General features: G+C 38.0%; 1 protein-coding gene across 2 annotated transcripts; it reads right to left on the bottom strand.

The window, feature by feature from the left end:
- Positions 1-1,715: 1,715 nt before the first annotated feature.
- cenpt (centromere protein T) lies at positions 1,716-11,809 on the bottom strand. 2 transcript variants are annotated; one of them, XM_067576867.1, is made up of 13 exons: positions 11,472-11,809; positions 9,033-9,168; positions 8,811-8,949; positions 8,633-8,726; positions 8,251-8,387; positions 7,942-7,993; positions 7,678-7,805; positions 6,198-7,007; positions 4,471-4,812; positions 4,259-4,358; positions 3,837-3,998; positions 3,524-3,628; positions 1,716-2,179 (listed from the first exon to the last, which is right to left on the bottom strand). In XM_067576867.1, the coding sequence occupies exons 1-13, from the start codon at positions 11,555-11,557 to the stop codon at positions 2,050-2,052; spliced, it is 2,421 nt and encodes an 806-aa protein (XP_067432968.1). In that variant the 5' UTR covers positions 11,558-11,809; the 3' UTR covers positions 1,716-2,049. The 2 variants fall into 2 exon arrangements, with proteins under 2 accessions (XP_067432968.1, XP_067432967.1); XM_067576866.1 differs by having other exon boundaries at positions 7,669-7,805.
- Between the last annotated feature and the right edge of the window lie 690 nt (positions 11,810-12,499).

Here is a 12,499-nt window from a genome sequence, read left to right on the forward strand (position 1 = left end):
CTAGATTTTTGTCCTTGACCTTGTATTGCTATATTAACTGATGATGACCATTGTATTTGTCTGTTTGTATTATTTGTGTTTATTGTTGTAACAATGTTTATGCTGGGTCTCGGGAAAGAGGTTTTAATCTCAATGAGACTTTTATCTGGTTAAATAAAGGATATACAGAACATATATATAATATTTTGTAAATAAATTCTCCATATTTTGTTTTTTCTTCTCTCTTCATTTATTTTGATAACATTTATATTGTATTATATTTATGTATTCTCTACAAGTTCTTGTATGTTCTTATATGTGTGTTCAATAAAGGTGTTATTTCCTAATTGCTTGTGCCTAAAAAGTATAGAAAATGGCTATTATTCCCTTCACAATTTGCTTTTGTGAAAAAAAACATGACTCATAATTAACGTGTATTTATACTAAAGTTATACAAAAGTGACCACAAAAGATTTAGAATTGAATAGTTTACTGTAAATGACTTCCACCAATCAGTCCCATAATATTGTCTCCCATCATCTCATCCTGTCATTCATATGTTGTTTTTTCTGACTTTATGTGAATGAAAATGTGCAAATTCGCTGGTTTTCTCATTGAAAATAGGTTAATTTCAAAATATCAATGTTCTGGTCACAAGAGCAAAGTGTGAAGGGAATAAAAGTCATTTTCTATACTTTTTAGGTATACACAATTAGGAATTAACACTTACGACCCAGGAACAAAAAACAGGCAAAATGTGTTACACAGTGTTATTAATCATATATCTGTCTGGTATGGTGTAGCTTATATAATTAATTCTTAACTTAAACAACTCTTCATTGGCTGTTTGTGAGGGGTGAAACTGAATTACAGCTCTGTTGTGTCTACAGGTCGTCCACGTAGTTAAGATGCAGGGTTTAATTTTACCACCACTGAAAACGACTTTATCATAATTTAATCAGCAGAGCAGATGAGCTATTGCTTTGTGCCAAGGTTATTAACACAGTCTGCGAAGATTAACGGATATCGACTGTTAAAAGATTGACTTTAATTAAGGTGTGGAGTGAATTAATCTCTGGACTCATCAGCTCACCTTGAAGGCGGCTTTAATAAATACCTCTGCAACCTCTAATGTTCACGACCTGATGTCTGTGAAGTGAGTGATTAACTGTGCGAACAAACTTCCAATGTCGATAAACATTTCAAGTGTTTTTTACAGTTACTGTACTTCTTTTATGTTAATATTGTTAGTTTGGACCATATGGTTCGACTGGTTGTGGTGAGGGTCAGGTTTAGTTTTAATGAATTGCGCCATCTAGTGCACATATTGGCCCAAGCAGTGATCTTTTAGTATATAAAGAATACACCATATACAGTATATATGTAGTATATGTACAATGTACTATATATATACACAGTATATTTAGCAAAAGCATGTTTCTTTCTTTCCAGATACGCTCATTAAAGAAAAACTATACAGCTAGTGCTGAAATATTAGTCTATAATGAATTATCACTTAACAGAAAGTGTAATTTTGATAGTTAATTGTTTAAATAAAAAACAAAACAAACAAAAAAATATATTATATGAGAGAACACTCACAAGTTATCCATCTTCAGGCCTCAAAAGGATGAGGGGAAGATAAGGATTGAAGAAGGCTGTTTAAATGTATTTCTTCACCAGTTTTACAGTTCAGGCATCAGATCTTCAATGTCTACTAACAAAGCACAGACATGTGAAACATCAGGAAGCTTTATTTTAATATTTGTTCATTGTAGAAGTCTACACATCCTCAATTGTTTCACACATAAAAAGAAAGTATATACATGAAATGATAAATGAATAAAGTTACAGTCACACTCGTCCCCCCCCACCCAAATGTAATAAGGGCACAAGTGTGTTCTGTTTTAATTGATAATATGAAAAAAGAAAAGGCTATACAAACATCATATAGAAATACTTTATTCTAGTCAAAAATGGAGACATCATTTGTCCAAATCAAATGCAGTGTAGCTAAAATGTGTAGCAGTCCAGAGATGATCAGACAACAACAGCCATATAACAAGGCTTTCATCTCCGTCTTTTAGGGACAACATTATTTCCGCTGGTTGCGATGGGGATCAGGAGCTTGCGCTGATCCATGCGAAGATATTTTTCGATAAGCACTTCCACCGGCACCTTGTCGTTCACATATCCCTGCCTGAAGAGTGCAAAAACACATCAGTGAGGTCAAATGTGAGAAAATAATGCGTCTTCACTGTTGGCAATATGTATTCTCCGTCACGGCCCCTCTGCTTTGTGCTCGTTGCTGCTGTGCTCTTTGTTTGCGGGGGCGGGTTCCTGAGCACACTAATTAGCAGGATGGGATCCTCTCTTCTCTCCTCCACACATTCCTGTGTTGCTTTTGGTTCTGTTTCTCTTGTTTAACCATACAACACCCACACAGCACACATTCACTCATCCACTCCCTACATGACTGATTTTACAGACTAACTCTACCTATTGTTATCTTTTGTTTGTTTTGAGTACTTTGTGTTAAATAAATTTACTTTTTTATTACTGAATACCTGTGTGACTTCCCTTTTTTGCCACAGTCTAGAGCTGGGTTGTGACAGATGAGTGTTTTAGAGAGTTTTTCAATCTTTTTCTTTCTTTCTTTGATCATGTCACAGTCACCAGTCCTTTTCTTCAGACTCAATATGGAGCTCGATCTTGCCAACTAGAGGTCAGTATAATCCCAGTGGGAGTGTGGCTGTGTTTTTTGTCATTTCTGCTCTAGCATTTCTTTCTTCATACTATACTGTACAATACTGTATATACTATACAGCTGACAACATTACAGCTGTATAGTAGAGAATCTTTTGGTGATTGCTGCATTTGTGGTTTTAAAAAGGCTTTAAATTGGTATTTTGTTAAAGCTGCTGAACATAGTGAAGATTTTAGCGGCTTAAGAGAAAAATATTTTTGAGGAGATGGTGGAGACCAAATCAGAGCTGAAAGGAAGAGTGAATATTTGACTCACATTTGTCAGGATGCCAGAAAAACTACTCCAAAATTGTTTGCTTACACATTTGCCAGAACAAGTTTATAAGGTGATAATGTGTTTACAGCCTGTTGTGTTGCCTACAAGTGTCCAAAAATCCATTGATACAGGTTTAATTATTGTGGATTTAATTAATTTCATCCAACTCTAAATGGCAGGTAGAGCTGAAAGTCCATTATGAAGAAAAAAGAATCTATGTATGGTGGAAAGTGTTTTATATTGAAATACACATATTATGATGTTTCATTTTAAAATGTTGCATGCAGAAGTCATACAATTAATCATAGTAGTTCAGAATTAACAATATTTCAATTATCCAGGAATAGCAAATAGTGTTTGTGATCATAAACACATTTAGAGTTGGAGACCAGAAAAGCTTAGATGTAATCTTATTTTACTTTTAAAACTCAGTTTGTCTCCCTGTATTTTATTTTATTATCACATGTAAAAGATTCGATCCCAAATGTCAATAAACAGCATGAAGACAGTCTGCACACCTACCTTCTCAACAGAAGTTCAACATCTTCAACCTCTATGGTTTTTCTCTTTGCATGAACAGCATATGTCTCCAAGTCATCCGCCAAGCGGTCAAAGAATTTGTCCATTCTGTTAAAGAGAGTAAAATACAATGAAGCAAGTATATATGAGTAGTGAATCGATGACATTGTCCCTACATTGCAGTTCAGAAAAAACACTTTTGCTACTTGGCTTTGAAGGAATTTCAACAGTTTTCAATTATGAGGTTCCAAACACTTTTTGTAATCCATTTTTTGCTTATTTCGATCCAAAACCTCTATAAGTGACAGTTACTTACATATCTTTTAGAACAGGGTAAACATCCGCGGAGACCTTTGTTTTGGCAAAGTGCTTGAAAACGTTCATAAGGTAGCTCTTGGGAAGGCCGGTTTCTCTCTTAGCTGCTCCAGTTTTCCTCTGTCTCACCTGCTTGGTTTTACCTGGAGGTAAACCTTCATCACTGGTGGCATAACAGACATTGGAAGAGACTGTTAGTTACATAAAATATGATACATGCAATCCGCATAATTAAACTTCTATTGAGACTGTACTGACTATTGAAACAGAATTAAATGATTTTTTAAACACTTTATTTTACATCTGACATTCTGCAACAATTGTACAATGTTTTATCAGCCAAAAGATATAGTTAAATGTCAAAAATGCAGTTTTTCTGAAAAGGGGAATAGATGTTCCTAGGAAACAGGAACAGCAACTTGCCTGGATTGAATATTCTTAAAAGCAGTAGGTGAGGCCAGAAGATCAGAGAGGAAAAAGTTCCTTTTCTCTTTGACAAATGCTGGAGTCTTCATGGGGACCTCTAAAGATGTTAGAAAAGAAGACATTTTTACTTTTATTCTTAATTTATCAAACTAAAAAACTTTGACATAAAAAAAGAACAAACACACATAAAGAGAAAAAGAGAGACTGACCTTCACTCTCCTCATCATCCTCCCACTCCTCCTCCTCTTCCTCCTTCTCCTCCTCCTCCTGTTCAGCAGGGTCTGAGGCTGCAGCCTCTTCAGGTGAAGCATCACTCAGGTGGCCACTGTCTTCCATATCATGCGTCAGCTCCGGAAGATGAAAGGAGTTCTCTTTATCAGCATCCAGTTCTGTTTCTGTGCTAGAGACATCATTCTGGTCAAGTCCTTGATTTGAGGACTCAGCCAAGTCAGGGATCCCAGTATGAGGTGGACTGCTCTCATAGCCTTCCAGTTCCAGGCCACTGTGTAGATCACTGGCACTGTGAGCTTTGGACTTCTCTTCAGACCATCCTACACACAAGCATCATTTAGATGTTTAGCGATAAATGTCACTTACAAATACCTTGACATGCATTAAGGATAGGTTTGTTGTTTTTTTTTTTATCTCAGATTATATTATACTGTACAGTATACTGTAGCAATATGTTTGACTTCCACTTATCGCTCAGTCATGATATTCTAAATCTCAACAATATTGTGCTATATGAAGATATGGAAAGACGGCCTTCTGGATTATGCGATTCTTATTTTTTCATCCTGTATAACCCAGCCCTAAGGCTGCAACTAACAATAATTTTAATGATTGGTTAATCTGCTGATAATTTTATCAATTAATTGATTAATCGTGTAGTCTATGAAATGTTAAAAAAATGCAGTGAAAAAATTGCATTTACAATTTCTTACAGGCCACGGTGATGTCCTCAATTTGCTTGTTTTGTCTGACTAACAGTCCAAAACCTTCAAATATTCAATTCACTGTCAAATATGACAAAGAAAAACAGCAAATAGTTACATATGAGAAGCTGGAACCAGAAATGTTGGACATTTTTGCTTGAAAAATGACTGAAACGATTATTTGATTATCAAAATAGTTGCTGATTACTTTCCTGACGATCGACTAATAGGATTAATCTTTGCTTTGTTTCACTTAAACACCACACATGGGCAGTCTACTGTATATTGTGTACTCAATATAGTTGGTGTCTTATATTCAGCTGGCTGTAAATATACAGTATTGTCCACTAGTGCTGAAACAATCAGCCAATTAATCAACTGACAAAATTAATCACCAGGAATTTTGATCAATTAACTGTTTGAGGCTTTTATTAAGACTAGTGCAGTGCCCATTCAAAACATGCAGATTGCTTGGATTAAAAACTGTTTTCACTGTCTACTTTTCTCTCTTTAGAGCACTTTTCTCTGACTTGTGTCACGGCTCGTCTCTTGTCTCTCCCTGACATGATGAGTCAGTCGGCAGAGTCCTGAAGCTCCGCCCTGCCTCTGCACAGAGCGGAGCAGCTCGCTGGTTGCTGGTTTATTAAAAGTTTAAATATTAAACGTATCCCATGTCCAAACTGCACCAAATTCGACACTGCACTCCCTTGGGTCCCCAGCAATATACTCAACAAGTGTGGAATTGATCAAATGAACAGTTCTCAAGATACGCGAAGGACATACATACATACAGAGATTCCTTCCTTTAGTAAAGAGATGCCAGACACTTCCTGGTTCCAGCATTTCAAGTGTGAGCATTTTGTGGCTTTTCTGTCTTCCTATGACAAATATCTTTTGTGCACTATTAATTTAAAAAGATAGCTGTGAAATTAGTAAAGAAAATAATGCTTAGCTGCAGCCAAAATATCCACAGTGACAGCTGATATTTTTGACATCCTTACCTGCCTCTGTGGAGTCTGGTAAATCCCCCTCTACCCTTGTAACAGGCATAATGAGTCCACCTTCAGAGCGATAAGCCCTTCGGCTGATGTGTTCGTCCTTCTGCTCCCCATCATTCTCATCTTGAGTCTGGGAATCAGCTACTACATCTTCTTCCTCAGACAGAGAATTTCCGACAGGATCCTGCTGATCACTTTGACATTCTTCAGCATCCTCCTCTTCCTCAGACTGAGACCTGGGTGCAACATCCTCTTCAGTTTGAGAATCAGCTGCACCTTCCTCCTCTGTTTGAGATTCCACTCCATTTTCATCTTCCTCAGACTCGGCTGCATCATCCCTTCCACCAGTTTGAGATTCCGCTACATCTTCAGATTCAAACATGGCTACAGCATCTTCAGGTTGACAATCGGCTGTATGCTTCCCTTCCTCGGTCTGAGCTTCAGTTTCCTCTTTCTCTGACTGAGACTGGCAGTCTTCATCCTGAGGTTCTACCACAGCCCCCTCTTCAGTTGGAAATACATAAGCGGATTTCTCCCTCTCCAGCTGGCTCTGCTCCACTTCCAACTGCTCCTCTTGCTCCATCTCTCCCATCTCTCTCTGAAGCTGAGACGCCATGACAGTGGGCTTGTCCTGCGTTGCAACGATGGAGAAGTTGGATGTCATGACATCAGTCTGAGCGTAGTTAGCCGTGTCACAGTTGATGATGTCAGTTGTGATATCAGGTTCACTGAGCTTGGTCAGGCCTAAAGTGAAGCCCTCAAAGTGGGTGCTCTCACTGAGACCCTGCTCTGCCAGCACAACACTGCCCACCTCTGGGTGACAGGATGAAAGAGAGCAAACAATGCAGGGGGAAAAAAAGCATTAGCAGTGACACTGAGGACAGTAGTTGAAAACATCTTAAAATTCATTCCATACATACTACAATATTTTGCACCTCCCTTCAAAAAAGTAACAAGCTTCCTCTGCTTCCCTCTACCTGCTTGTTCATGTAACTGGGATTTAAAATTAACATTTACAGTGTAACAGATAACACATCAGCATAGGTACATTTTAAACATAACGTGGTCTGGTCTTGAAAATATTAGTGGGTTAAAAAAATATTGCCAATTAGCAAAAAATTACTACATTTTTTTTTTTTTTTTTTTTTACACAAATGCTTATTTTAAGTAAAAACATTATACATTGTAGAAAAAAATGCTGGTTACAACAATGCTTGTATCAGCTTGCTTTTCTTTGTTTTGTATCATTTGGTTTTATAGCTGCTGATCAATCTCTAAGAAATCTTAGAAAAAACTATCTAGGATCCACTGATGGTTATTTTTCATTATCTTTGACACTTTACAGTTTAAGTGGTTAATATAAAATGTTACATGACAGATTATTTATCAGTGCTCTCATTGATTTGTTAAACATATGATCACACATGGAACAAACATGAAAAATATGCTAGCTTAAGAAGAGTATTGTAATCACCGTTATCACCTTCCATTTGCATCTTAGCGTCAAATTCTTCCTCTGTGATTTTGCGACGGTTAGAAACCCTTCTCTGCAGGCCCCTTTTCTCAGTATGAACATCCACAAAGGGTGTTTTTAGACTCAGTGAAGTGGAACTGCAAGACAGATTGGACAGGCCAAATACTTATCTATAGTATTTGTTCATTGACATAGTGAACAGTCAAATACCTTAATTGACTGTTAACATGTAAAGAAAAGTACACATGATATAGTTTTTTTAATGAAATTTACCTCGACAAAGAAAGCGATGAATGGTTATCTATTGATTCTTCATCTTCAACATCTGTAAGCACAAGTATCCAACAGCTAGTCAACAAAACACAAAATTCATGATAACTGTTCACTAATACAGCTGTTAACACCATCTGTACAAAAACCTTTTCTATGTGTCTCACATTTTTGTAGCAGCAGAAGTAAACAGAACAATTCAACCCTTAAAAGTATGAATTCATAACAACAACAACAACAACAACAACATCTCAACATCTTATACAATCCCATTAAAGTACTGAGGCCTATCAGTAGTGGCTTTAAACTTACCATCTCCACCTTGAAGTCGCTTTTCAAAAGCAGTTACATTAAGGCTGCGACGTGGTCTCTTTTTGCTCAGTCCCTTTGCAGTGCTTGCTGCACCACCAATAGTTATATCAGACAGCTCCAACCCTGACAGTTCAATACTGAAAACCAAGTAAATATAAACTCATTATACACACACACACACACACACAACATAATTAAGAAAAAGTTGTATACAAATAGCCAGTATTAGTAGAGACTGCAGGTTAGGTGGATGTTGTTAAGGACAAACAATGATACAAAAGTCCATTCCTCACAATTAATATTAGTTCAGTTATTTAAAATACTGTTGGATGGACCTCCCAAATGTCTGCAACATGTCGTTCCTGTTACACACACAGCTCACCTAGGATCCTTGCTGGTAATGCTGGAGTTGGCTGAAGGAAGCTGTGGCTCTTCTGATGCAGCTTTCTCGTGAACAACAGGGGACTTCACAGGCTCTGAAACACGTGACAAAAGACAATTAAAAAGGAGAAACAAACAACTGCAACATGATGTGAGAATAAAGGCAGGCTCATGCATACCTGTCCGCAGGATGTTCATGAGTATGTGCCTTGGAGTGTCTCCCTCATCGAACAGCTCTGAGGCCCGGGCAGACGTGAGTGTATTTCTGAATACAGTGGTTCTCCTTTTAACAGGCAGCGGAGATTTTGTGGATATACTCTGGAAAGGAAGGTAGATAGTCAAGTTTGAGAGTATCAACAACATAGTACATGATTTGCAAATACTCTGCTCGTCTTCCTCACCTCACGAATCTTATGTTTCAGGCTGCGCCGTAAGATGTCCTGTGGGGTTTGGCCACCAGCATCTTTCTTGCTTAATCTGGCACTGCGCCGGGTCCCGCTGGAGGCTGCCTTTTTGTCAGTCTGTGTTTTTGAGGTCCTAAAGAAAAGACATTTACTATTGATCATCTGCACTCCTCCAGGCTTCTTTCCAGAAGCTGTTGCACTACTTAATAGCTGAACTGTTCTGTTATCAAACCAGACTTTACATTTCACATCCCTAGTTTAATCCCTGAACTGATCACTTTTATATATTTCATCAAACTGGACTTAACATTGTACATTGCATTCAACCTCCACTGTTACAGTACATTTTAATTATTATTACTATTATTATTTATTGTACATCATATGTAATTTTTTGCACTTGTCACCTTCATATATTTAATACACTTAATTTCTTTGTCCATAGTGCAGTCCATATCTCCTTGGTACAGTCAATATTTAATTTCAAGCTTTATATCCCATTTCAAAACTATTATATTATTAAATTATTATTATTATTACCTTACTTTTGTTATTTTATTCTTCCTTGTTGCTTGAGGGAGCAAACGCCAAGACACATTCTTTGTATGCTTGCATACTTGGCTAATAAAACAGATGAGCTGTTTAGTTCTATATTGGATACAAGATCATTACGACTCATTTGTAACAATTCGAAAATCTGGGTTACGGCAACCTGATATAAAGCCACCTCATGTCCTTTATCAGGATTAATATAAGTCTTAAGGTTATAGATGGAGAAATACAGTGTCTTGCATAAGTAATCACCCCCTTGTATTTTTCCACATTTTGCAGTGTTACAACCTGAAATTCAAATAGATTTTATTGGGCTTTTTACCATTTGATTAACACAACATACACGGTGCTTTGAAGGCTCAAAATACTTTGTGTTGTGACACAAACATAATTAAGACGAAAGAGCAGATGTCTGTTGGATACACAAGTATCCATACCCCCACTGGGTCAATACTTTGTAGAACCACCTTTTGCTGCAATTACAGCACCAAGTCTTCTGGGGTATGTCTCTACCAGCTTTGCACATCTAGAGATTGCAATTTTTGCCCATTATTCTTGGCAAAATAGCTTAAGCTCAGACAGATTGGATGGAGAACATTTTCAAGTCTCACCGCAGATTCTAAATTGGATTGAGGTCTGGGCTTTGGCCGGGCCATTTTAAGACATTAACATTCTTTGCCTTAAACCATTCCAGCGTAGCTCTGGCTGTATGCATAGGGTCATTGTCCTGCTGGAAAGTGAACCTCCGCCTCCACAGTCTCAAGTCTTTTGCAGAATGAAACAGGTTTTCTTGAAATAAATGCTCTGTGTTTGGCTCCATCCATCTTGCCCTCAATCCTGAACAATTTCCCAGTACCTGCTGATGGAAAGCATCCCTACAGCATGATACTGCCACTACCATGTTTCACGGTGGGGATGGTGTGCTCAGGGTGATGTGCAGTGTTGGGTTTCCGCCACATATAGCGTTTTGCACAAGGGCCAAAAAGTTCAATTTTGGTCTCATCTGACCAGAGTACCTTCCTCCACATGTTTGTCGTGTCTCCCATGGCTTGTGGCAAACTATAAATGGGATTTCTTATGGCTTTCTTTCAGCAACGGCTTTCTTCTCACCACTCCTCCATAAAAGCCAGATTTGTGTTGTGCAAAACTAATAGTTGTCCTGTAGACAGTTTCTCTCACCTGAGCTGTGGATCTTTCCAGCTCCTCCAGAGTTACCATTGGCCTCTTGGTTGTATCTCTGATTAACACTCTCCTTGCCCGGTCCGTCAGTTTAGGTGGACTGCCTTCTCTTGGTAGATTTGCTGTTGTGCCATATTCTTTCCCTTCTCTAATGATGGATTTAATGGTGCTCTGTGAGATATTCAAAGCTTGGGATATTCTTTAATAACTTAACCCCACTTTGCATTTCTCTACAATTTTATCCCTGACCTGTTTGGTGAGCTCCTTGGTCTTCATGATGCTGTTTGTTTAGTAACAAAGTCTGAGGCCTTCACGGAACAGATGTATTTATACCGAGATTAAATTGCACACAGGTGGACTCTATTTAACTAATTATGTGACTTCTGAACGCCATTGGTTGCGCCTCTTAGTTATGTTTAGTTTCACAGCAAAGAGGGTGAATACATATGCACTCAACACTTTTCAGATTTTTATTTTCAACATGACAAAATGTGGAAAAGTCCAGAGCGGAGTGAATACTTAAGAAAGGCACAGTAGAGCAGTAGTAAATTACAATTAAATGTTAAGTTAAGGTTGAGTCAACTTAACGTAGCTAAGTTATCACTTAAGTTACCTCCGATGTCGTTAGCTGTTTATGAAGGCTTGAAACACCAACAATTTGATTTAAATTCTTCTGCAGAATAAGCTAATAAGATGCTCAAATACCTGCGGGTGATGGGAGTCCTGGGTGTCTCGGTAGTGAGAATATGTTTCAGTAGGACCCGAGCAGACAAGTCCTCCGTTGTGTCCATCTCAGCTGTTTAACTGATGTGAGCTAGCAAACGTTTGTGAACCGTAAAACAGTAATGTTGGTCGTTTCTAAGTTGCAGCTTTTGATAATTCAGGCGGAAACTGTCTCAAACAAACGGAGTTCAACTGACGACAGTGTCATGTTTTACAGGTTTGAGCTACTTCTGCATTGTTTACCGTCTTTTCGCTGTTTCGTGTTTGATTCAAGTCAACGGATTCATTCTTCAGTCTCGCGGTCCCGCGTTATTTTTAAGTGAAGTCTCGCGAGACTAGTATCTTCTCTTTTCGGTTTTATGGCGGGTGGTAAACGAGCTTTAAAGCGTATTACCGCCACCCAGCAGGTTGGAGTGTGAACCACAGTTATGTCTGCCCCCACAAATAGACACGAGAACATTTGATAAATAAATACATTCTAAAAAATAAATTAATTTTAAAAAAAAACACCTAGATTTCTTTTTTTATTATTGATTTCATGCTGTTTTACAGAAATAAAACGTTGCATATATCAGCTCAAGTGCAGAAAAAAAAGATTTAAAACAAAATAACAAGGTGGTTAAGTAAGTTCACTGCATATATCCATGTCCTGGAACAAACACTGAGCTCAGGTTACATACACACTGCACATCCCATATAGTAGTGGCCAATGATTATGCATAAACAACATACATGTGCCACACATACTCATATCTATACATACAGACAGGTGACAAATTAAAGGAAAAACTGGTACAGGTCTGAATGCTTGCCCCCTACAGTGAGGGGATCTGGTGGTTCTGTTATGCTGTGGGGGGCATTTTGCTGGCATGGTTTGGGTCCACTTGTCCCATTAGAGGAAAGGGTCACTGCAAATCAATACAGAGTTGTTCTGAGTCATTACTTTTATCCTATGATGAATCATTTCTATCCTGATGGGAGTGGTCTCTTCCAGGAAGACAATGCCCCAA

Source organism: Thunnus thynnus, chromosome 20, assembly GCF_963924715.1.
Source record: "Thunnus thynnus chromosome 20, fThuThy2.1, whole genome shotgun sequence".
NCBI lineage: Eukaryota > Metazoa > Chordata > Actinopteri > Scombriformes > Scombridae > Thunnus > Thunnus thynnus.

Bases quoted from the DNA above. Each gene is read 5' to 3' on its own strand.
- cenpt (XM_067576866.1), bottom strand. From the start codon at position 11,557: ATGGACACAACGGAGGACTTGTCTGCTCGGGTCCTACTGAAACATATT. The intron at 7,994-8,250 runs GTAAGTTTAAAG...TTGTGCTTACAG, and splicing joins GCGACTTCAAGGTGGAGATG to ATGTTGAAGATGAAGAATCA. The intron at 4,813-6,197 runs GTAAGGATGTCA...GCTTGTGTGTAG, and splicing joins ACCAGACTCCACAGAGGCAG to GATGGTCTGAAGAGAAGTCC.